General features: G+C 36.0%; 1 protein-coding gene across 2 annotated transcripts in view; it reads left to right on the forward strand.

The window, feature by feature from the left end:
- Positions 1–26681, forward strand: part of LOC129443156 (CUGBP Elav-like family member 5) — a 264623-nt gene that overhangs the window by 229726 nt on the left and 8216 nt on the right. Inside the window, exons 7-10 of one of the 2 annotated variants that reach the window (XM_055203586.2) lie at positions 5410–5554; positions 9300–9359; positions 20937–21146; positions 23068–23157. In XM_055203586.2, the coding sequence (XP_055059561.2) occupies positions 5410–5554; positions 9300–9359; positions 20937–21146; positions 23068–23157 (505 nt within the window). The remainder of the gene's footprint in view (positions 1–5409; positions 5555–9299; positions 9360–20936; positions 21147–23067; positions 23158–26681) is intronic. The other variant, XM_055203587.2, reaches the window with a different exon arrangement.

Genomic DNA, 26681 nt, shown 5'->3' on the forward strand with positions numbered 1-26681 from the left:
TACCCTGTATCCCAATAATGCCCTCCTCCAGCACACACTCATGTCTTCATCACATCTTAAAAGTTTGACACGGAAAATGAAGACAAATAAGGGCAGGAAGCTGAAACTTTCCAGACCAAAAAATAAAGGGCGTTTGAGAAACCGTTTGCTTTCAGTGTACACAAAGAACAGTACCACTTTATTTCAACCCCATTACACCGTGCTGCAATTCTGCTGTGTCACACCTCCATTTAAAGGCTTTTGTGATGAGTATGAGAGGCGGTGAACAGAAGCGAGTATTTAGTATGTGAATAGAGCTCAGTTTGGATGTAAAAACATGCTGTTTTTGAGTGGGTGTGATGGGTGGAAATGTTGTCAGTGGTTAGCAGTGCCCCCTGGTGGATTCAAACTGCCTGACTTCTGCAAACACGCTCACCTTTAGATAATCCGAAGATAATCGAAAGCAAATAATTCACAGGATGTTAACCTGACCGAAGTATTTGTCATGTTAATTATGATTCGTTCACGGCACACAACTTTGATGAGAGTTTTGTGAGTCGTGTCTAATCCCTCTCACTTTATTTGATGAAAGCAAACAAACAGAACAAAGCAGCGACTGGGCCATTTGAAGAAAATCTTGCATGTTATACATGTTATTTTTTATCATATTCATGTCATGGTATCTAACTTAAAATAAAAAAATTATATATTCACTATAATTAAGTTAATTAAATGCTTTAAAATGAAAGATACTTCATCTCATTGCATAATTTTCTCTTTTTTAAAACTTGAATGATGTAAACCCACAATGTTTGATTATTTATCCACCTTATTTTTGGCGTAAATGTGGGCGTCGCCATCTTTGAGCTCATTTGTGTAAGACTTCCGGTGAGTCACGAAAGCTAGTCGTATTGCGAGTGACACGTGTGCCGTTTTGACTGGCTTTTTAATGTTTATTATGAAATCCAGAAAGACCGGCAAAATTTGTGCAGTTAGGGTTTGCCATAATAGCTGTTACAAATCTCTACAAAACATTTGTTTGAACCATAATACACACACAAAAGCTGCATGTGGATGTGGCGCACACGCACCCATGATCCACACATCCATCCAGTAAAATCTTTCATGGAAATTGGCACAATAATTGTTCAAAAACAACTAATATTATGCTGATTTAGCTGGTTTATTTAATTTGCTATTGTATATTACTACAAAAATGTTTTTTTTTAACAGATTACAGAACAGAATATGTGCTTAATAGTATGTGATTGTGTGTACTTTTGTTATGTTTTAAATGAAAAAGCAAATAATTTCTTAAATTACTGGGTCATGTTTCCTAGTGCGTATGAAGCAATGTAATATAACACATCATGAACTGCAAAAAATGATTTTCAAGAAAAAAAATTCTTAGTATTTTTGTCTTGTTTTCAGTAAAAATATCTAAAAACTCTTAAATTAAGATGTTTTTTCTTGATAACCAAAACGACCCAAGAAAATAAGTCTAGTTTTTAGAATAAAAAATATAAAATTTAAGTGATTTTGTGCATAAAACAAACAAAAAAATCTGCCAATGGGGTAAGCACTTTTTTTCTTGATTTTTTCTTGAATTTAGTGTTTAAGAAAAATGTTGAAGATTTTTTTTTGCTTACCCCATTGGCAGATTTTTTTGCTTGTTTTATGTACAAAATCACATATATTTGATATTTTTGGTCTGAAAAGTATACTTATTTTCTTGGGTCGTTTTGCTCATCAAGAAAAACATCTTAATTTAAGAATTTTTAGATATTTTTTACTGAAAACAAGACAAAAATACTAAGAATTTCTTTACTTGAAAATCATTTTTTGCAGTGTGCATATTTAACAGAAAACAAAAATATAACTAATTAAATGTAATTAATGTGTATTGTGATTTGTACTTGAATGAGAAAGATACTGCTGTCAGGAGGAATAGTGCCACAATCACGCCATAAGTTTGATGTGTCAAGATTGAAACTTAAACATTATAACAGTCAATAAAAAAATGCAGTTTATATAAACTCATTCCAGCGGGACAGTTGGGACATTTTAAACATATGCATGAAAAAGGTAAAAACACAAATTCTTGGACTTTTCAGATACAAACACTCCCACTTTTTCCCCACTCCCAATTTTCCCACTTTACAAATGAAGAGTTTCTTTGCAAAACGAGATAAATCCATTTTTTTACATTTTTGTCAAAACATGTTTAATATTATGTTATCATGTTATTATTTTGTTTTATGGTGCTACTTAGCTGTATTTTTTAAGTTATGAAGGTTTAAATCAATCAAAACAAATCAAAACAAACCAACTGCAGTTGAATTGAAATTAATTGGAATGCACAACCAAAAAACAGATTTCTGAACAATTAAAAAAACGGTGGTTATCTCGATGCCTTTATGGTTGCGCAATGAAGACCTGTCAACTCCAAGCAACACCACGAAAACATTGAATATATCTTCATATGATATATCAGGCCTGTTTTTCATTTCATCCTTCCACTGTAAACATGGCGGGTGTAGTAAATATGAATAGTTTGGTTCCCAAACGCAATAAATCCATTTCGACTAATTTCTGTAAAAATGTCTTGAAATGAAAACCACTATTTTCTGTTACAAACTTTCACATAGCATCTTTAGGTTATAATAACTTTACAAAATTCAAATCCATAAATTGATTTTTAGAGATTTATTATAAAAACTGATTTTCGCAAAATGCAATAAATCCATGACATTTTTTTTCAAAATGCTATAAATCTATTGAATGAATATATAAATGTGCATTCATCTTTGCCATGTTATATTCATTTAGTTGACTAGTGGTATACACTGATTAAAAAATAAACATTAATGGCATTAATCAAAATACTTACTTTGTCATATTAAGAACACTGTCATTGCTGCTGTCATTCTTGGGACGTCATCACTGAACTTTATTGACAGCGATCAGCTATAAAATGTTTTGGTCCTGCTTGATTTTCGTTGACTTCGAGTAAAATAATGGAAAGTTTTTCATAAGATCCTCTGGGGTCAATGTGTTAGCATGACAGAAGCTTGATGCTGTCGTGTGAGAACAAGCAACAGCCGGCATTTTTCCTTCACGTAAATTATTTGATTTTGATGGCTTTCGTTTCTTTCCCTGTCACAGAAAGCACCACAGGTTTATCAATGCCATCAAAAGTATTATTTTGTTTTTATTTGTTTGTTGATCACGAAGTACAAAGTAGATGAGGAAAACTGTGTATTCAAAGCGGCGCCATTATTGTTTACAATGTGTGAAATGGTGCGCTGTGATTGGTTAAGCAGAATTATTGCATTCTGCAGAGAAGGAGGAGTGCCGTTTATTGCGTTTTGGAAACAAGAGAGAAAAAATGACAGAATAACACGGCGGATATCGGATTTTGCATAAAATAAAGAATTTACTTTTTAATACTGACCTGATACAATACTGATTTTGGCTGTAACTATTTTTTTTTTAAAAGCCGTTTATCGCATTTTGGAACCAAACTCTTCATATTTACCATAACTGTTTTAATCATGTTTTGTGCCTGCTCCCATGACACTGTTTTCAAAGTCTCGCACAAAAAAGTTAATACGTCACATCACTTATCACTTATAAGTGCAACAGTGTATGTAGGGTTGTATTCTGAGAGCTCATTCTCTACTTTTATAATGCACTAAACCACCTTACCCAATTGCGATATATGGGAGTTTTTATTTAAAATGGCTCAATCATTTTGTTCCTCATATAGTGGACACTATTTCGGAGTTTGTCGTTTCGGACACAGTTTATAAAAACAAGATGAATAGTTTGGTCTGATTGGTTAAGCCAGCATTCAAATCTGTGTTGTTGCTATGCAACCGTAAAACCTGCAGCGTGTCAAAGGCTGTTTCTCAATTCCAAGAACGCAAAGAACGGACTTGCGTCCTCGTGGAGATCAGTCTTGCCAGGCGACCTTGGAAGAACGAACTCGGAAGTTTTGCCGCAATGACTTCTGGGGCGTAAAGCGATTTCAGCAAGTCTGCACTCGATGCATCCTCGATATCAAGAACACATCCGGGTATTTTCATGCGTCCTCTGTCCTTGCGTTCTTGAGAATTGGAATGAACTTCGACCGTTAATGATGATGTATAGCGAGGACACGAGGACGCAAGATCGCTGAAGAACGCATATTGAGAAACAGCCTATATGCATGAAAATATAAAGCAGATGAAATGAAAAGTGTATATTTGCACCACAATCTACTTTATATACCAGGATCTCCTCCAATTGACAAATCTCTATCTCCACATTGCCTACTATAGCAGCAGCTTGGCTAGCCGGAGGACATTATCGGTTACGATTTGGGCACATCATTTCTTCATACCCCAAACATTTCTATCAGCCTCTCAACACGTGTCAGCACACATTCACAACAGGCATAAATTCACGCGTGCTGTCCTCCTTTTCTACACGTGAGCGTCTCAAGGCCATCTTAAGAGGGTTTGGCATCGAGCTGTGCGGTACTACACGAGTAATTGGCCCATGATGGAGTACTGATTGCCTGAAAGCACCTGGGGAGATCAGCAGGCATTAGCATTCAATAAAATCGCAGATGCACATACAAATACACGCACATGCATCGCTCCCTGTAAATGAGTTTATTACAAGAGTCGCTTTTTCCTCGTCTTTCTGTGTCGGTCTTGACAGGAGTTTATTTGCTAGGAGAATTTGTTCAGTGCCGACAACAGCAAGCAATTGATTTCAATTTTAAATTGAAATCATTCGGACGTTTTTATAAGGTGTGCTGAAATGCAGAAACAATGTGTGATGACTTTGCCCTTACAGAAAGAGTTCACTGTAAGTTACTTGCCGAATGTATAAACAATTGGAAAAATGTATTTAACTTTTACTTGCACATAAATTTTGAGGGAAAAGTTTTTTTTTACAATGTATTACAAAAAAATATGGTTTTACAATGGTACCAGGTCTAGAAAACCAGGCAGTATCATGTTGCTTTGTTCCTAGGGATGTTTCCATATTCATATTGATTGTAGTCTTAGTGTAGTGTTAATAAACTTAAATTGCTCTAGCATCTTGGTCTAAAGAAAGCAATCTCATCAAGAATGCATGCTAATGGTTTATCTTATAGATTAGCTTGGTCTTTATAGCCGCATGTATAGATTACACACTCTGTCCGTGTCAAGATGTGGTCAGTTGGTGTGTGTACTGTAGTTACAGATACCTTTCTAGAAAGCTAATTTATACTAGTCCTGGAGATGTACATTTCAAAAGTTATGAATTTTATACATGCAGTATATAAAACATTTTATAGTAAACACTATAAAACTAATATAGTTAAATCTCTCTCTCTCTCTCTCTCTCTCTCTCTCTCTCTCTCTCTCTCTCTCTCTCTCTCTCTCTCTCTCTCAGTTGATGCAGCAGCAGGCTGCGATTATGGCCGCCTCTCATGGTGGATACTTAGCGCCTAGTGTGGCATTTCCTGCAACCCAGATTCATCAGGTGGGGGCGCTGAACATGAATGGATTGCCACCCACCCCTATGACACCCGTTTCAGGTGAGTCATGATTAATTAAACTACTGCTTTTTTATTTGATTGGTCCATGTTTTGTGTGTGCATATAAAAATGAAGGTTGACTTCAGAGTGCAGATTGACTCATCCCACATGTTGTAAATAATGTTAATCATAGCAGATTGACTCCTCCCACATGTTGTAAATAATGAAAATCGAAGCCGATTGACTCCTCCGACATGTTGTGAATAATGCTAATCCGAGCTAATTGACTCCTGCCACATGCTGTGGATAATGTTGAACCAAGCAGATTGACTCCTCCAATATGTTGTGAATAATGTTGATCTAAGCAGATTGACTCCTCCCACATGTTGTGAATATTGTTAATCCCAGCAAATTGACTACTCCCACGTGCTGTGAATAATGTTGTTAATAATGTTAATCCAAGCAAAGTGACTCCTCCCACATGCTGTGGATAATGTTGATCCAAGTAGATTGACTTTTCCCACATGTTGTAAATAATGAAAATCAAAGCATATTGACTCCTACCACATGTTGTGAATAATGTTGATCTGAACAAATTGACTCCTCCCACATGTTGTATATAATGTTGATCTGAACAGATTGACTCCTCCCACATGTTGTGAATAATGTTAATCTTGAACAGATTGACTCCTTCCACATGTTGTAAATAATGAAAATCAAAGCATATTGACTCCTACCACATGTTGTGAATAATGTTGAGCTGAACAAATTGACTCCTCCCACATGTTGTATATAATGTTGATCTGAACAGATTGACTCCTCCCACATGTTGTGAATAATGTTAATCTTGAACAGATTGACTCCTTCCACATGTTGTAAATAATGAAAATCAAAGCATATTGACTCCTCCCACATGTTGTGAATAATGTTGATCTGAATAGATTGACTCCTCCCACATCTTATGAAAAATGAAAATCAAAGCATATTGACTCCTTCCACATGTTGTGAATAATGTTGATCTGAATAGATTGACTCCTCTCACATCTTATGAATCATGAAAATCAAAGCATATTGACTCCTCCCACATGTTGTGAATAATGTTGATCTGAATAGATTGACTCCTCTCACATCTTATGAAGCATGAAAATTAAAAAATTAAAGCATATTGACTCCTCACACATGTTGTGAATATTGTTGATCTGAACAGATTGACTCCTCCTACATGTTGTGAATATTGTTGATCTAAACAGATTGACTCCTCCCACATCTTATGAATCATGAAAATCAAAGCATATTGACTCCTCCCACATGTTGTGAATAATGTTGATCTTGAACAGATTGACTCCTCCCACATGTTGTGTATAATGTTGATCTGAACAGATTGACTCCTCCTACATGTTGTGAATATTGTTAATCCCAGTAGATTGACTCCTTCCACATGTTGTAAATAATGAAAATCAAAGCATATTGACTCCTCCCAGATGTTGTGATTAATGTTGATCTGAACAAATTAACTCCTCCTACATGTTGTGAGTAATGTTAATCCAAGCAGATTCAGCCTTCCCACATGTTGTGAATAATGATGATCCAAGCAGATTGACTCCTCCCACATGCTGTAAATAATGATAATCAGAGCGTATTTACTCCTCCCACATGATCTAAACAGATTGACTGCTCCCATGTGTTGTGAATAATGTTGATCTTAACAGATTCACTCCTCCCACAGGTCAGGTTATGAGTAATGTTGATCCGAGCAGATTGACTCCTCCCACATGTTGTGAATAATGTTAATCTTGAACAGATTGACTCCTCCCACATGTTGCAAATAATGATAATCAGAGCAGATTGACTTCTCCCACATGTTGTGAATAATGTTGATCCAAGTAGATTGACTCCTCCCACATGTTGTAAATAATGAAATCAAAGCATATTGACTCCTCCCAGATGTTGTGAATAATGTTGATCTGAACAAATTAACTCCTCCTACATGTTATGAGTAATGTTAATTCAAGCAGATTCAACCTTCCCACATGCTGTAAATAGTGATAATCAGAGCATATTTACTCCTCCCACATGATATGAACAGATTAACTCCTCCCACATGTTGTGAATAATGTTGATCTGAACAGATTCACTCCTCCCACAGGTCAGGTTATGAGTAATGTTGATCCGAGCAGATTGACTCCTCTCACTTGTTGTGAATAATGTTGATCTGAACAGATTAACTCTTCCCACATGTTGTAAATAATGTTGATCTGAACAGATTGACTCCTCCCACATGTTGTGAATAATGTTGATCTTGAACAGATTGACTCCTCCCACATGTTGTAAATAATGTTGATCTGAACAGATTGACTCCTCCCACATGTTGTGAATTATGTTGATCTGGACAGATCGACTCATCTCACATCTTATGAAAAATGAAAATCAAAGCATATTGACTCCTCCCACATGTTGTGAATAATGTTGATCTGAACAGATCGACTCCTCTCACATCTTATGAAAAATGAAAATCAAAGCATATTGACTCCTCCCACATGTTGTGAATAATGTTGATCTGAACAGATCGACTCCTCTCACATCTTATGAAAAATGAAAATAAAAGCATATTGACTCCTCCCACATGTTGTGAATAATGTTGATCTGAACAGATCGACTCCTCTCACATCTTATGATAAATGAAAATTAAAGCATATTGACTTTTCCCACATGTTGTGAATATTGTTGATCTAAACAGATTGACTCCTCCCACATCTTATGAATCATGAAAATCAAAGCATATTGATTCCTCCCACATGTTGTGAATATTGTTGATCTAAACAGATTGACTCCTCCCACATCTTATGAATCATGAAAATCAAAGAATATTGATTCCTCCCACATGTTGTGAATATTGTTGATCTAAACAGATTGACTCCTCCCACATCTTATGCATCATGAAAATCAAAGCATATTGACTCCTCCCACATGTTGTGAATAATGTTGATCTTGAACAGATTGACTCCTCCCACATGTTGGGAATAATGTTGATCTGAACAGATTGACTCCTCCCACATTGTATGAATAATGAAAATTAAAGCATATTGACTCCTCCTACATGTTGACTGTTAACATGACTGACTGACTGATAAAACATAACAGTTTGTAAACCAACATCTTGTTACATGCTTCAGCATTTTTCGAGTCATAAGAATAACAGACAGTTCATTGATTTAAAACTCTTTACATGCTTTACACTTTTGAAACTTATTAGCAACCTATTTAGAGATGACAGCTTAATGCAGTGGTTTAAATTCAGAAACAGGTGAAGATATGCTTTCTCTAATGCACATGCACACGCGGAATGAGGGAGGGAGAGAGAGCAAAAGGGAGAACGAGAGAGCATGAGTGTGATTGGGAAAGGGGGGAGAGAGAGTGTAGCACTGAATAACCTGTGCACGTTGCTTTAAATGTAAAAAGTTTCCATTCTTTGTTGATTGTTCCACAGAATCGCGTCTCTGTCAATTTAATGAGAGTTCTCCACATGATACAAATGTAATCATCATTTGGAAGTGGAAATAACTCAAATTTGCTTTCACAGCCTCTTCTCAACATGCCAAGAACCACACCAACTAGCTGAAGTGTTTTGAGGGCGGTGAATCGTTCCCGGTGAACCAGCCATAGGAAGGCATTATGCAAATGTGTTACTTAGTGACGTAGATCCGTAACAGAAAAAAAGATTCAAATCACTGACGACTCGATGTGGCGATTCAGAGTCGATTCCTTATTTTGGAAGACAATAACTTTCTTTATCGTGCACTTTCAGATGAACAACTTTGCAGACCGTTTACATTGATGGACAGCTACATTACACACTGCAATAAAGGTAATTTTAGAAAATCTATCTGAGGGGCACTTTAATGAGGTTTTATAATGGATAGGGGCAAATACAAAATAAAGTTTATGAAATCAGATATTTAAAATATTATAGCATCTCAACATAACTCTATTCATAGTTCAGGTTGGCTGTTTGTGTTGCATTATGGGTATGTATTATGCTGTTCTCTTTCTCTGGTAGAAGTGCTTTTATTGGGGTGTTTTTATTGGGTGTGTGTTAAATGAGCTTTCTTCTGTTTGATACTTCACTTACTTTTAATTAAAATTTACTTTTGGTTGAGCCATCCATAACTTTTGCCTATCGCCATCTCTGTTAAAACAAAAAACTGCAGGTTACTCTACATACTTATCTTTACGTTTGTTGACATTTCCCACACATTTTAGCCCAACAGCTCCATTTGCAAATCATTATTATAAGCATACCAGTTTGAATTGTTGTAAGTTTTGAACACTGTAATTTTTAACCCAAAAAGTTATGTTTTATGTTGTGAGCTCGAACTTTATGCACAAATATGAAAAGTCTGCACTATTGTACTGTACGGAAATCCATTCCATACTTTGTGTTACAGTGAGGGCATACTGCATACTCAGTGGTACATTAAGTGATTTTACTGGCAGTAAGTATCCCTGATGTCCACACTGTTTGTGCATGAAACCACATCTTACGCTGAATATCTGCTTTCACTCTCAACTCAACTGATCAATGTCACAGACTGGAATGCTGTGGAGATTCCTATTGATTGAATTTCTTGGGAATCAATAAGCTGGACGTCAAGCACACCTCACTGATGCATTTCAGGTGGTGACCACTTTTATTGCACATATACAAACACAGCTGCTGGGTCTCACACTTAAAGCGTTTAATGGGAGTAATATATGATAGTATACAAGGTCCAACGTAGAAGAGGAGATATTGCATTATTTCAAATCCATCCGTTGACTGTGATTTATCAGCACATTGTAGATTTGAAATGTTCAAAAATAAACTGTTGAGTCTTTTTAAAGATAATCCTGCTAAGCAAAGCCATGGAGGCTTTGCCGAGAGGTTGTTACTGTGTTACTGTGGCAGTACCAAAATTCAGCATCAGGGGGGCATTAGAGTTTGCATCAAAGTTTAGATTTACAACAGGGCAAATTAGCATGAGGGTGCAATTTCAAAAAAGCGCAGATGGGAATATCTCCAGGTGATTTAAGGTTAAAGAACACATGTGCGACAATCTCATTTCCATAATGACCAATGCAGTCTACCATGAGCAACACAAATAAGCATAGGGTGTAAGACTTAGGCGTTAAATAATGGTGCAAATACCAGTAAATTGACAATTGAAATTTTTCACTGCGTGTTAGTAAATCTAGTACATTTTATAATGACAAAAGATTTATTTGCACTGATGCAAGCTGTAAATCTGGCCCTAAATGTTTTTAACCAGATGTGTTGATTTTTATGAAAACCTCATATGAATAAGACATATGATCTGTAAGATTTAAAGGTAACAATGGTTTCCCACCAAAGTTGAGTTTTAGATAGCTACCTTATATGACGTTGCCCATTTTGACCTCACTACCCATTGTGATGACATCACTCATTATGACATCATTGCGTATTATGACATAATCACTATTGTGACATCATCACCCATTATGACATATATAACCATGATGATATCATTTATTATGCCACCATCACCCGTTATGACATCATCACCGTTTTGACCTCCCAGGTGAAAAAGTAGTACACTTCCATAGTGTACTTAAAGTGCTTTATTTTTGCACACTAATTTTGTACTTAATATACTAAAAGTTCACCTTTAGTACTTCTTAAGATGTTCTTAAGATCATCTAAGTGTACTTTACTGTGCTATTTTGAGACACCATAAAATGCACTTTTAGCATACTATCTCTGTATTAAAAAAATTATTTAGTTTACACTTGTATTAAACTTGAACTCAACCAAAGATGGGTTCAAGTTTACTACAAGTGGTACCTAAATACCTTTTTAAAATACATTTTTAGCACATTTTAGTTCATATTTATTGTGTCTCAAAATAGCACAGTGAAGTACACATAGATGATCTTAAGAATATTTTAAGAAGTACTTAAGATGAATTTTTTGTATATTAAGTAATAAATAATAAAGCACTTTAAGTACACTATGGAAGTGTACTACTTTTTCACCTAGTTCACTACCCATTGTGACGACATCACTCCTTATGAAATCATTGCGTAATTTTGACATAATCACTAGTTTGACATCATCACCCATTATGACATAATCACCATGATGATATCATTTATTATGCCACCATCACCCGTTATGACATCATCACCCATTATATCATCACTACTCGTTGTGACTTCATCACTCCTTATGCCCCATTCAGACAGCCAGCGACGTTATTGCTGCGTGTCGCCTGTCTCTTTCAATGAGGCGTGTCTAAATCTGCTTGTCATAAACAAATAAGTAACTGACGAGAGAAGGATGAAGTGAACTCCACTGCTTTGCTCCCATGGTAGTCGTTCCTTATTCGCTCATCATTTGCATAAAGTTCAACTTTTCGTAACTTTCTCGCGTTGCCAACGGTAATTTTCGCTCGTGTCGCCGGATGTCGCCAAGCTTCCATTGAAATGAATGAGAAGCTACTGCTGATCGCTGGCTGTCTGAATGAGGCCATCATCATTTATTAAATAAAAGGGCATTTGAAGAGTGTGGTCTCAAAACGAGATAGCCCCGTTTTAAAAAAAAATGTCAAAACATATTTGTTTTGGCATTATCCCATCATCATTTATTAAATAAAAGGGCATTTGAAGAGTGTGGTTTCAAAATGAGATAGCCCCGTTTTAAAAAAAAATTGTCAAAACATATTTGTTATCATGTATGTATTGTGTTTGTTGCAGTGGTTCCCAAACTTTTTCAGCTTGCGGCCCCCCTTGTGTACGGTGCATTCCTTCGCGGCCCCCTAAAGAAAATTTGTGACAAAAAACTGTTCTAAAACTCAACATTTTAATAAAAAAAACATTAAATTATACAAAAAAGTAGTGCTGTTGGTTAGTAGCCTTATTTTCTTTTTAGGTTTCATTACACAGAATTCATGATAAATTAATGTATTTCATAAAATGTCATAAAACTGGGGCCCCCCTGGCACCATCTCGCGGCCCCCCTGGGGGCCCCAGTTTGAAAACCACTGTTTTATTGTACTACATTTTTTTGTTATGAACGCATAAATCAAAACAAACCAACTGCAGTTTGATTGATATTAAATGGTATGCACAATCAATAAACAAGATTTTTGGGGAAAAATTCTCTTTTTGGAACCAAACTCTTCATTTTTTGCTGTTCAAGTAATGTAAACATTTAGGTATAAAAGAGCTGCTGTATTTTAAAAGGTTATATTAGCTCCTGATTTGTGGTTGGTTTGAGTCTCATTTAATGTACGCTGTCTGAAACACCAAATATTTGACTGACAACCATAATCATCTACCGGTCAAACATCTCTGTGCCCACACAGAACAGCTGCTTTCATCTGCAGAGAGGATGACCTTTAGATCAGAGTTTGTCTTTCATATCTTAATGAAACCAATGACATGACCAGTAGGAAGCTGATCTAAGAGCATTGCTCTTTGATGATTTATACAAATATGCTCAGGATTACTTCCTTAACTAAACACAGCTACCGATCACATTTAATACAAAATTAGGATCCAACTCTGATGTAGTAAAATGTTGCGGATGACATTCAGCCTTTGAGATGTGCGTCGGGGCTCTGAGACACGACTGCATGCTTTTTGTGTTTGGGTTGTAAAATGAAACAGCACAAGAGAGTGTGTAAGTATTGCAATAATAAAATATGAATACATATTTAAATAATGAATGATTAATATTTATGACTAATTCAAGATTATGAATATACAAAAGCAGTGACCCCACACAATCCAGTATTCTATTTATTGATTAGATTTTTACTCTGACCGCCTACTGACCTCTGTAGCTGATAGACCGTGTGTGTGTGTGTCCCTACAGAGCATCTTTTAACTGTATGTGTGCACCGAGGAGAACCGGCGAGCGTATTGGAGTCTCTGGAACAGTCAGTACTCCACATGGCAGCCTAATTTATCATTGCTCTACAGGACACACGCAGCACAAAGCAGAGCAAAAGATTTAAAAGCTCTCCTGGGCTTCTCCTGTCCCACACACGCAGTCACTTAAACACAGTATACATATATAGATTTTTGCTTCCGTAAAGAGTAAATATTTGGGTGCATTAAATGCGAACACACTCATTATCTGTTTAGTTAGGGGTACGGAAGCTGTAAATACTCAGGTGCTTGTGTGACATGCCCTACTTAAATTGCAAAATTCCACTGGATTCATTCAAGGAGATTTTTCCCAACGTCAGCAGAACCCTTTGATTAGTAACTGCTCAGTTTTACATTAACATTTCTACATTTGGCAAAGTGACTTTGCCTATACAAAGAGACTTACAGTGCACTGCGAATGCAACGGTTTACAGATTGAGCTTCATTAGGCAGGATGTTGTTTAATATTAAAGGAGCTACTGTATGGGTACTGTATAACTTATTTTCCCCTGAAGTCTACTTTAGATGTTAATCAAGGTTTATTGCACTGACAATAGTCGTAATTATTTTTCTTATCCATTTCCCACCATCAGAATCGAAGACTCAGCCTGTTTTTACTGTACCTTTATTGTATTTTCAATGGGTAAATTACCTCTTTTATGACTGAGTGACCTTTTACATGTGAAATCAGTAACACATATTTACTAATATTTCATATTCTTTTACAGGTTTGATTTTTTTTATAAAGCCTGCATTATATTACAACACTCAAACATTATCTCCCGGTTCCACAGACAAGGCTTAAGGCTAGTCCTAGACAAAAAAAACACATGTTTGAGCTGTCTCAACTGAACATAACCTGCACTGACAGATCCTACAATATGCCAATTGATTTGTCTCAAGATACACAACAGTGACGTCTTTCTTCTAAGGCATGAAAGATGTTTAAACTTTTTCATTTAACTACACTGAAAAAATTATTTTCAAGAAAAAAAATCTTAGTATTTTTGTCTTGTTTTCAGTAAAAATATCTAAAAAATCTTAAATTAAGATGCTTTTTCTTGATAACAAAACGACCCAAGAAAATAAGTCTATTTTTTAGACCAAAAATTTCAAATGTAAGTGATTTTGTGCATAAAACAAGCAAAAAAAAAATCTGCCAATGGGGTAAGCAAAAAAATCTTGAACATTTTTCTTAAACACTTAATTCAAGAAAAATTTTCTTACCCCATTGGCAGATTTTTTTTGCTTGTTTTATGCACAAAATCACATTTGATATTTTTGGTCTACAAACTAGACTTATTTTCTTGGATCGTTTTGGTCATCAAGAAAAAAGCATCTTAATTTAGGAATATTTAGATATTTTTACTGAAAACAAGACAAAAATACTAAGAAAAGTTTTTCTTGAAAATCATTTTTTGCAGTGTTGTCCTGGCATTAGCTAATCGTTCAGAGCAAATTTCTTGAGTTTAAAAATTAGGGGTTGAGTTAAAAGAGAATACAGTTTGTGTTGTGGGATACTCCCAGTGTTGTATTTACTGTAGGAGTTCAAACATTGTACATTGTGTTCAGGAGCATGTTTTAACACCACATCTAGAGTTTAATGTTGAGAAAGTGCGCCATGACACAACCAGAAGCACGAAGCAGTGTTTCCAACTTGGCGACTTTGTTGGTAGATTTTGCGACCTTCAAGCCCCTATGGTGACTTTTTTTTCTGAAGAGCAACAAGCGACAAATGTAGCAACTTTTTCTTAGGGGCTGGACACACCAAAGCTTTTACGCCCGCGGCCGGCGCTTGTTTTCAATGGAAGCTTGGCATTTTTCAAATAAGCCAGCAGCTAGCGGTTTTCTTCCGCGCTGAAAACCGCCCCCCCGGCGGTTTTTCCGCTCTCAGCGCTGAGCACCGAGAGTTGAAAAAATTTCAACTTTGGAAGAAAAGCTCCGCTCGTCAATGTCAGTTCTCACGCGGCCGTCCAATCACAGTGGAGGTGGGGCGGGACAAGTTTTAAAACAACCAACGTCTCACAGCTGACGTATCAGAGCTACCAAAGCGCTTAGCTGAAGAAAGCTGGCACTCAGCTGAAAAACAGCTGGCATTCGGCGTTGTCCAAGCGTTTTCAGCCGTGTTTAAAAGTCTTGGTGTGCACAACCCCTTAGTGTTAATCCCATTGAATCAATATCACGTTCACACCCTCCATTAATATTGAAAAATATTGCAATTTCAACAAAGCACAATTATGGTCATCAGTGTGTGCTTTAGTTAAGCCCTTGACTCTTGACTCTATTTTCTTTTTTCAATGTTTGTATGTGTTTAAGTAGAAGCACATGTGCATCAGATATATATTTCAAAGTTAAGTTGAAGTTGGTTGTTTTTTATGAAGACGTCAAGGCATGATAAAATTAAGCTGCTTTACATAATGAGGTTTAACCTTTTGTGACTGCTTTAATTGTTCTGGTTTGTACTGAACCAGCATGCATTGCAGCATGAAGCTTTCATTTGTTGGATTAGGGTAAGTTACATTTGAACTCTAAACAAGTGTTAAGGTTAAACTCCAAGAGCAGAGTTATTTTAACTGATTTTAGGGAGTTTATTCCTACCAGGGAGTTTATTTCAAAAAACAGAATTTGCTGTGTTGTCTGTGAAACCAGGCCTAGTACCAGACTACACTGCAAAAAATGACTTCTTGTTTTTGTCTTGTTTTCAGTAAAATATCTAAAAATTCTTAAATTAAGATTTTTCTTGGTGAGCAAAAGTGACCTAGAAAAATAAATCTATTTTTTAGACAAAGATAAGTAAACTAAAAGTAAATTAGTGCTTAAAACAAGCAAAAAAATCTGCCAATGGAATAAGAAACATTTTCTTGAAATAAGTTAACTTTTTTCATAAACAATTTTTTTTTCTTTTTTAAGCACAAATTTGCTTACATTTTTTATTTTTTTGTTAAAAACTAGACTTATTTTCCTAGGTCATTTGGCTCATCAAGAAAATACATCTTAATTTTAAAAATGTTGATACTTTTACTGAAAGACAAGACAAAAATACTAAGTAAGAAATTTTTTGCAGTGTAAAATGCATGTTTGAGCTGCCTTAATTTAAAAACATTTTGTAGTGATCTATCTAAACATATATCAGTGCCATTGTTTTGTCAGAAGATGCACACCAGTATTGATTTTTGTTTGTTTGTAAAAACTAATTAAATGTCCTAATATAATATTTAAAAGGCCTGGTCCTGGATTAGTTTAAACCCTGTCCAGGAAACTGCCCCAAAAAGTTTTAGTTCTAAAAGTTATGTCTAGGCTAATCTTTCTACATCAAACCCTTATTTTAAAACAATTCAGACTTTTCATTATTTGACCTTTTAAATTTCTGTTTGGTTGTGTAATTCTCTTTTTTGTCAAATCAAATTATATTTTTATGTTACTTTAACTTAAAAAATGAACTTAAACAATTTCAATTTGTTTTTATAAGTTATGCCAAGTTATCCCAGGTCAAAACTTGAAATAGTAGATTGAATTGACTTGCAAAACAACGTTGTTTTAAATTCATTCTGCATTTTCTTTTACGTATAAAGTATTAGTGGTACTAAATATACCTTTAATGGAGTTGTATAACTCTGCTCTTCAGCTGTCTTATTTCGCTCCACATTTCAATAACCAAGTGAATTCAGATTAAACCTCTATCAGGTGTTTGGACCTTGAGAGCTGTTCCAAATTCAAGCTACTAAAAGCTCCACATATGTTATTAAAACTGACTCACCGTCACGCTTATTTTTCTCTGTGCACTCTGTGCTATAAATGCACTGGTGTTTTCGCACTTTACTTTTCACAGTCTTGCAGAAACATCCAGCTGCTTTTATATGGCCCGTGCTGATCATTATGTGGTCCTGGTTTTAGTAAGTCAGGTGGCTTACACCTACATTTACATTTATTAATTTTGAAGACGCTTTTATCCAGTCTCTTACGTATGAGAGGGCATTTAACAAGCTATGTTTACAAAATAAACAGAGTTGTAGCTAGGAAAATAGAGTACATAGAGGATTTTAAAACTTCAGGCTGAAATACAGGGTGAAGTCTCATAATCTACTGTAATTCAATTTTGATTTGGCTCATTGAATTTAATCTCTGACATGACCTAAAAATAGCAAGGTTATATTTTCACAGAATGTTCATTACATTATGTTTTGATTATGGGTTTTTTTTTATGTAGAAAACAGTAAATCACAAGTAAATGACTTAAGCTTGTTTTGACATATTGTTTTGTCTTGTGGTATGTGCTAATGATTTATGTGAAAATTTCTCTGCATTTTCATCATAGACGAGCTTTATTTATTCAAGTGCAGCATGTGTGTATGTTTGTGTAAGTATGTGCTAGTCGTGTGTTTTTGAGGACTTGTTGACAAACGTCAGTTGCATTTAGAGTAAAGGGCATTAAACCCTCGAAGAACAACACTGAAGGAATATTTTTAGTTTAAAGTCTGTGAACAGCATCTGCGCCATTGATTATCTCAGTGTGTAATGGCAAACATCGAGGATGTTTATGGTAATTCACTTACAATTGAAGCTAACTGTAGCAGGCAGGCAGACTGAATGGTTTAAAGTCAGAAATGCAAAGCTGCGGGAGATTTTTCAAGTTAGATTGACTTCTGCTTGAGCTTCAGGCTTTTAAAAATAAAGGTTTTATAAAGGGTTCTTCATAGAGGAACCATTTTTGGATCCTCAAGGAAATTTTTTATTCCAGACTGATCTCAAGAAAATTCACGTTATAGTCACGCAAAATTTGATCAATTTATTTGTGTCCATGGCACGAAATTCAGCTTTTTTCATGCCTTGAGCACGAATGTCTTTTTCGTGACACACACCCAAATTTCTATAAATAGTTTTTCGTGTCCGTGGCACGACTTTCTTTTTCAATTCAATTCAATTCAATTTTATTTATATAGCGCTTTTCACAATAGTTAATTGCTTCAAAGCAGCTTTACATTAATAGAAGCAGTGAAAAGCACAGAAAAACGACAGATAGTACAACAAAATACACGATAGCATAAGCAGTTAAATCTGCTGCGGCTATGACTCAACATTATAAGCAAGCGTATTACTAATGTAACGTCTAGAAGAGGAAGCTAAGTTAAGCCCAAGAAGGCTGCCTCCCCGGGGTAAAAACCCCCCTAGGAGAAAAAAACCCGGGCTTTAGCCGAGGAAATAAAAAGTCCTTCTTCGTGTCATTTAATGAATTGTTTTCTCATTGTTTTTTTTCCTATTTTCTTACCATTGTCACTTGGGGTTGGGGTTAGAATCACTTTCTGTTACATTTTTAGACATCCTAACCCAAACCCCAACTCTAACCCCAACTCCAGGTGAGAATAGTTTTAAAAGCAAAAGAAAAACATGTAGAAACTAATCCTAACCCAAACCCCAAAACTAACCTCAAGCGACAATGATTTAAAAATAGGAAAAAAATGAGAAAACAATACATGAAATGACACGGAAAAAAAAAGTCATGCCACGGATACAAAAAGTTGAATTTTGTGCCATGGACACAAATAAATTGATCAATTTTTGTGTAACTATAACACAACTTTTCATGATAACACGTTATTTTATTCAAAGGTTCGTTATTATAAGTTTACTATTATAAGTTATTATAAGAACCATTTTTTTCTTAAAGGTGCAGTGTGTAATTTTTAGAAGGATCTCATGACATAAATGAAAAATATTATACAAAACTATATGATCAGGGGTGTATAAAGACCTTTCACAATGCACCGTTATGTTTTTATTACCTTCGAATGAGATGTTTTATCTACATACAGAGAGGGTCCCCTTACATGGATGTCGCCATTTTGTGCCTCCATGTTTCTACAGAAGCTCTTAACGGACAAACTTTTTTTACTAAGTTGTCTCCGACGATGACATGTTTGTCCGGTGGTGGCTATTGTAGCTCCTCTATGTGTTTCAAAAGCGAGGGTTGAGCAGCGGACTGAGCCGTTGGTTGCAATGCGCAACCTCACCACTAGATGCCGCAAAATTTACACAATGCACCTTTAACCTTTTTAGCCTGCATTTTTCCACTACAAATAACCTTTTGTGCAACAGGAAGGTTCTGTAGATGTAAAAGGAACATATAAGGAACCTTTAATTTAATGAGTACATAATTCCTGGGGATGCAGTTTGCTCCGTGGAAACATGCATTACTTCCTCGTATTCCTGCACAAATGTCAAGCAAAAGAATTCCTGTTTTTAAAACCATAAAGATGTTACAATAACACTTCAGTATGGGGAACACTGTATTCACTATATACTACATATTTTGCCTTGATAGATTTAGCCTTTTGTTTATTTACTGCTTATTAATACTTAATAAGGTAGCCGTTTAACCCTTTAACTGGCGCTGCCCTTTTTGAGTGGGGGGTGAAAAGGTGATGTATATCTTCAAGTTAAAGAGCACCTATTGTCCAATTCACGCTTTTACATTTCCTTTGATGTGTAAGTGTGTATTAGTACATGTTAATGATATGCAAAAGGTACAAACCCCAAAGTAAACGATGATGCGAGTTATCATCTCCAACGTAAATCTATTTTCTTGGACTACAAGAAACACACGGATTGTAGGCAAAAGTTTACTTCCTGGAATCCTTCGGACTTACAGCCTGCTTTGTGCCATGTCAGGTTTGGGAACCATCATTTACAAATGTCTCCAAAGTTTATAACAACAATGGAAAACGTTAAAATATCTCTTTTAAAATCCACCAATTGCTTAATTTAAAACCCTTGGACGTCTTTTAAAGACTATATGAAGTGAAGCTTGGATACTTTCAAAAATCTAGCATTTATTTGATCTGGATGAAGCATATTGTCACTGATGTACACATGACAGCTTCCTTCTTTGAACAGACATGTTTGTTGATCCAGATGAAGCATTAAAGATCGCAACACCTGCGTCTCCCGGTGATTCCTGTTTTCAGTAATGCTCTTCCTAAACTAAATTCAAGAGTTTTAAATGAAGCAATTGGTGTATTTTAAAAGAGATATTTTAACGTTTTCCATTGTTGTTATAAACTTTGGAGACATTTGTCATGTGTCATTCAACCTATAAGATGCAGACTTCGTATCTGCTGAAGTATTTCCAGTCAAGTGTGCTGTATGCATCAGACATTTAGCCAACAATTCATGGGCTTGAGACTAGTAATACAGTATGCAAGCTAATAGGCAATTTGTTAAAAGTGTGAATAGATCCCCATACTAAAGTGTTACCAATCTTTGGATTTGCCCTACAGGCATTATATGTACTAAATCAATATTAACTGTCAGCACATTTTGACATGGAATGATTTCCAGCATGTTAAATCAATGTTGGAAATTGAGCTGAAACAGCATCATGTCATCAGTAGTGGCAATTAAAAGTACAGTCATATTAAGTTGTGAAGTTCACTTTCAACACAACTCAGGCTTTCAGTGCTGGTTTAAGATCAATCATTTGTCTTTGTCACCGCAGGTTTGAGCTCTCCGCCTGCGAATCTGGCCTCCTCTGCCGTGCCAAGTATCGTGACGCCCATTGTTAATGGCTTCAATGGAATTCCTCACCAGCCCAATGGCCACCCAGTAGAAGCCGTGTACACCAACGGCCTGCCTGCATACTCCACCCAGAGCCCTACGGCAGCAGATACGCTCCAGCAGGCCTTCACCGGCGTCCAGCAATACACAGGTACACACTTGATTACTATGAGGTTTGCTCTTTTATATAGCTCAAGAGACTCAATGTTAATATGACTTAAAGGGATAGTTCACTGAAAAGTACCCCGTGATTTACTCACCCTCAAGCCATCTGAGATACTTATAACCATCTTCTTTCAGATGAACACAATCAAAGTTAGATAAAAAAATTTCTTGGCTCTTTCAAGCTTTAACCAACTAAGACCTGGATGTCCATATTTTTTGTTGCTTGCACCATAATACTTAATTCGGTGTAAATGGAACCTGTTGTACACAAACGTGGACAATTACACTGCTTCAAAGAAAAAATATTTGGTTATTATATTTATTGGTTCTTCCTAACCCCAAACAGCTGGAAGAAATCTGAAAAAAGACAAACCAAAGCTCGGGTCTTATGCTGCGTTTACCCCAGCCGCGGTAGGGGCGGCAAGTGCAGGTGATTTACATATTAAGTCAATGCAAAGACGCGGAACGCACGGAAGGTGCGACGCGGATGGCACGGGTCCCGTGAGTTGAAAAATCTGAACTTCGTCAGATTTACGCGCCTCGTTAACCAATCAGGACCTTGCTGTAATAGTGACGTGATTACAGGAAGCGAGTGGAGTCTCGGCGGAGTCGCAGAAGCCCCTCCCATAACGTGAATTTCTCGAATGACTAGAATTTCACGCGCGGCTTTCACATGCGAATGAAGCAAGTGAACTCACATGTTCAAGTGTCCAACTACGCGCGAATAGCGTGTGTTTGCCGCCTCTACCGCGGCTGGTGTAAAAGCAACATTAGGAGGTTAAAATGGTAGTAAACAGCACAGTAGGTGCCGATAATGCGTCGTAACGTTGGTGCTACACGCCATTAAATGAACACCTGCCATTAAAAACAGTAAACAAAACACTGTATTGCAATAATGAAGTTTACAGCTGTCTGTAAATCAGAAATAACAAAAAAACTTATATGATGAATGTCTGGATTCATTACATTAACAATATTTGGGGAAATGTATTGAATTGTCATTACAGTTGTCACTAACATAACAATCAGTGGCGGCTGGTGACTGCTTATCCGAGGAGCGCTAATTCAAAATAAGTGTTCGGAGTGTCATGTGTGTTGCTTGTGTTTTCAAAATATGAACCATGTGAACCATGCGCACCATGTGTTTTGTCAAAATAAGTGCCTGCTGCACACGCGTCAAAAGTGTTTATGATAAAAGAGACGCTCACATTCACAAAATACACGCAAAACACTCTCTTACCAGTCAACACTGATTACACATGAGATTATGCGAGTATCTGGCAAATGCTAGCGTGCGTCTCTTTTATAATAAACCCTTTGGACGCGTCTGCAGCAGGCACTTATTTTGACAAAACACGCAATGCAGGATCACTCGACGCGCAAAGTTTGAAAATACGAACCACACACATGACGGGCTACATACATGTTGTGACGAAATTTGCATCAAGCGCCCTCGAAAAAAGAAGTCACCGGCCGCCACTGATAACAATCATTGTTGCAATGCAAAAAAACGTAATATTCCATATATAAAAATAGACTTTATTTTTAGTCATTCAAAATTTGTGGCTTTTGATTTTGGAGTTTATGAAAGGCACCTAAAACCCACATACGTGTAACTTCCGTGAAGTCTGTCCTCCAAGAATGTTATTTCTGGTAGGTGACTTTGCCGTGATTGAAACCTCAGGTTGTATTTGAATTTCTGGATATTACAGCGATCATACGGACGCCTGGAGATCTGTCATTTTAAATCAGTTTGATATACGATGAATGCGCTTTCAGATTTCATTGCATTGTGATCCTGTCATATTTCATTAGCATATAAAGGTCAACTGTCATCTTGTCCTTATTCTTATTCTCTCTCTCTCTCTCTCTCTCTCTCTCTCTCTCTCTCTCTCTCATATCTGCAGCCATATATCCTGCCACAACGCTGAGCTCTATAGGTCAAACTCTACCACAGCCCGCCCAGATCATCCAACAGCAACAACAGCAACGAGAAGGTGAACTCACACTCTTAATATCTCCCTTAAACTCTTTTTATTCAAGTTTCAGTAATTCAGTAATTATGCACCATTGATATGAAATATTATAATGGTGATTCTTTTGAGGTGGCACAGAACCCAGTTGTTCCCGAAAAAATATAAACGAAAACTATAGATTAAAAAGATCCAGTATATAGTGCCTAGGGTCAACTCCAATGTTGACCAAATATATAAATATAACTATGATAAAGCGTGCATGCATCAACAACACATACTTCTACACATTTCAACTGAAACAGGACCTTGTTCAATGGAAATCTAGTGTGGATGTATTTTAGGTTTTGCAGTGTATGCGTAGTGATGTGTGTGTCTGTATACACTGCAAAAAAAAATGATTTTCAAGAAAAAAAAATTAGTATTTTTGTCTTGTTTTAGGTAAAAATATCTAAAATATCTAATACCTTTTTGTTGATGAGCAAAACGACCCAAGAAAATATTAAATTTAAGTGATTTTGTGCAGAAAACAAGCAAAAAAATCTGCCAATGGGGTAAGCAAGAAAATATTGAACATTTTTCTTAAACATTAAATTTAAGTAAAATTTGCATACTTAATTGGCAGATTTTTTTGCTTGTTTTGTTTTATGCACAAATTTAATATTTTTGGTCTAAAAACGAGACTTATTTTCTTGGTTAATTTTGCTCATCAAGAAAAAGCATCTTAATTTAAGAATTTTTAGATATTTTTACAGAAAACAAGACAAAATTTATTTTTGCAATGTAGGTTTAGACAACGCTTAATACACTGAAAAAAAATGATTCATTCAATTTACTTAATTTTTTAAGGTAAGTGGTTGCAATCAATTTATTTAAGCTACATTTAAACAAAACTTTTTGTTGTGTTTTGGTTTTCAAATTTTTTGTTTTAATTGTAGCATAAATAAATTGATTGCTACGGAAGAGGATTAGGGCCACTGGTGAAAAAAATATTTGAATTCTGACTTTAATCTCAGAATTCTGACTTTAAAGTCTGAATTCTGAGATTAAAGTCAGAATTCTGAGTTTAAAGTCAGAATTCTGAGATTAAAGTCAGAATTCTGAGATTAAAGTCAGAATTCTGAGTTTAAAGTCAGAATTCTGAGATTAAAGTCAGAATTCTGAGATTAAAAGTCAGAATTCAAATATTTTTTTCACCAGTGGCCCTAATCCTCTTCCGTAGATTGCAACTACTTACCTTAAAAAAATTGAGTAAATTGAATCAATAATTTTTTTTCAGTGTATGGACACTTTGGTCCAGTTAAAGTCAGCATGAAACCAGCTTCTGAAATGAATTAAGGCAGGGCTGGATTTGAATTTGTCCTTTGAGATATGATTGGGTCGTTTAAAGTTGGGTCGTGTTGCTATTTGCTAATCGCAGCGATCTTTTACCGGACCCCACCCACTTGACATACCATATGAGCGGACGTAACGAGAGATCTTTTTGAGAAGGGGAGGAGATTTGTGTTTTTTAATTAAAGATTATGAGGGCACAAGCCTACAGATAAGTAATTTGTAAAAAAAAAAAACACAATATTACAAAACAAATTACAGTTTTTCATTTTATTTTCATGGTGACTTGAATCCAATCATCAGTCAATAAAGAATAATGACTCTCTGGAGGAGGGTCTCTATACAGAGTAAAGTAATGCCGGTTTTACACTGCAAGGATTAGCAGCACGTGAGGAGAGTGTTTGTCATGCGTGACCACTGTGCTTTTACATCGGATGCGTTTGCAGCGCATACCGTGCAGCTTATGACCAGTACAAAAATCTCAAGTTCAAATTGCTTTTTTTTTTTTTTTTTACATATTTTTATGAGCAAAACATCTTCAAGATTCCTTTTACTGTCAATGTAGTTTATATAAATGATTTGTGTAATCCACAATGTTTTTGTGCTGTTCTGGTCCGTGTAATGACCGATATAGACATATTTACACAATACACAATTACAGGATAGACATAAGAAGCCCATGGCTTTTGAGATTTTTTGATAAAAGAAAAGGGTTCACTCAGTGACAGCATTATGCAATTGTTCCTCTCCAGCAGTAACTTATAACCATGAGATTTAAATTGATAGATTTATCTTTGTCTCTGAAGGTTATTAAGAAAGATGAGGATTTATTTTAGTGCTGGGCAGAGAGTTAAAGGCGGAGTCCAAGATGTTTGAAAGCCAATGTTGATATTTGAAATCACCTAAACAAACACGCCCCTACCCCAATAGAATCTGGACCTTCTGTTGATAGACCCGCACCACACATACGCAACCCGGCAAGGATGTTGGTTAGTAGACACGCTCCTTACTGCTGATTGGCTATAAGTGTGTTTTGGTAGTCGGCCCGTCTCCTTTTCCAAAGCGTTTTTCAAACATCGGGGACTCCGCCTTTAATGACAACGCATTCTTCTGGTAACAGTGTGTTTTTAAATATTTAATTGCTTTCTTTTAAATTGCTGAAAGTCATACGGACTACCGGCACATCCGGGAACTTGACTGTAAATTTTGTCACCGGCCCTTTTTGGGGGAAAACAAACTAGACTTCTCATGGACTTCCATACAAAATAGCGGAACAAAGCAACGTTTGTACACAGCCGGCAGGCGTAAATAACTTATGAAATCACTCAGATTAAACATGTTGAGTAATTATCTGTCCACCCCGCCTGTCATAGAGCGCGAAAGATACATTAACACATTCAATTTGGTCAATATAAAAACATGTCCCTTTCATTCTCCCAGCATCAAATTTGTGTAACAACGCTATCCAGTGATCGCTGGAAAATCACTAAGGCTAGTTGTATGGCTGGACGGAAAAGTGCACTCAGTACTCTACATATAAAGACATAATATATACAGTATATACGAAAGTAACTTTCAAATACGAAGTAAAATCATTCACTGGCTTCCCTGTTGACTCGATTACGTATGAGTAAATGTCCGGGTAGGCCAATGGGGAGCGTTGTTACACAAATTTGACGCTGTGAGAATGAAAGGGACATGTTTTTATACTGACCAAATGAAACGTGTTAATGTATCTTTCGCGCTCTATAGCAGGCAGGGTGGACATATAACTCAACATCTTTAATCTGAGTGATTTCTTAAATTATTTACACCTGCTGGGTGTGTACGAATGTTGCTTCGTTCCGCTACTTTGTATGGAAGTCAATGGGAAGTCTAGTTTGTTTTCCCCCAAAAGTGGGCGTGAACCTGTTCAGAGACATTCTATGATGTTTTTTTTTTTTAAAGAAATTACAAACATTTATAAAAAGAACAAAGTTGCACATAAGTAAGGCCTAAAATTAGCATTAGTTACAGAAATCAAATCACATGACTCATAACACTGTCTTTATTGTATGAATTAAATATAATTAGTAGTTTTTAGAGCTTCAGAAGTGATTTTCTCTTTGTCTTGGGTGGTTTGATTAACATTAATGACACAGACTTGAGTAGGTTAATTGAGGTTACTGTCTCTTTAAGAGAAGCACAAGATATAAACAAATGTTTTTATTGGAAAA

The sequence above is a fragment of the Misgurnus anguillicaudatus genome, unplaced genomic scaffold (genome assembly GCF_027580225.2).
Source record: "Misgurnus anguillicaudatus unplaced genomic scaffold, ASM2758022v2 HiC_scaffold_26, whole genome shotgun sequence".
NCBI lineage: Eukaryota > Metazoa > Chordata > Actinopteri > Cypriniformes > Cobitidae > Misgurnus > Misgurnus anguillicaudatus.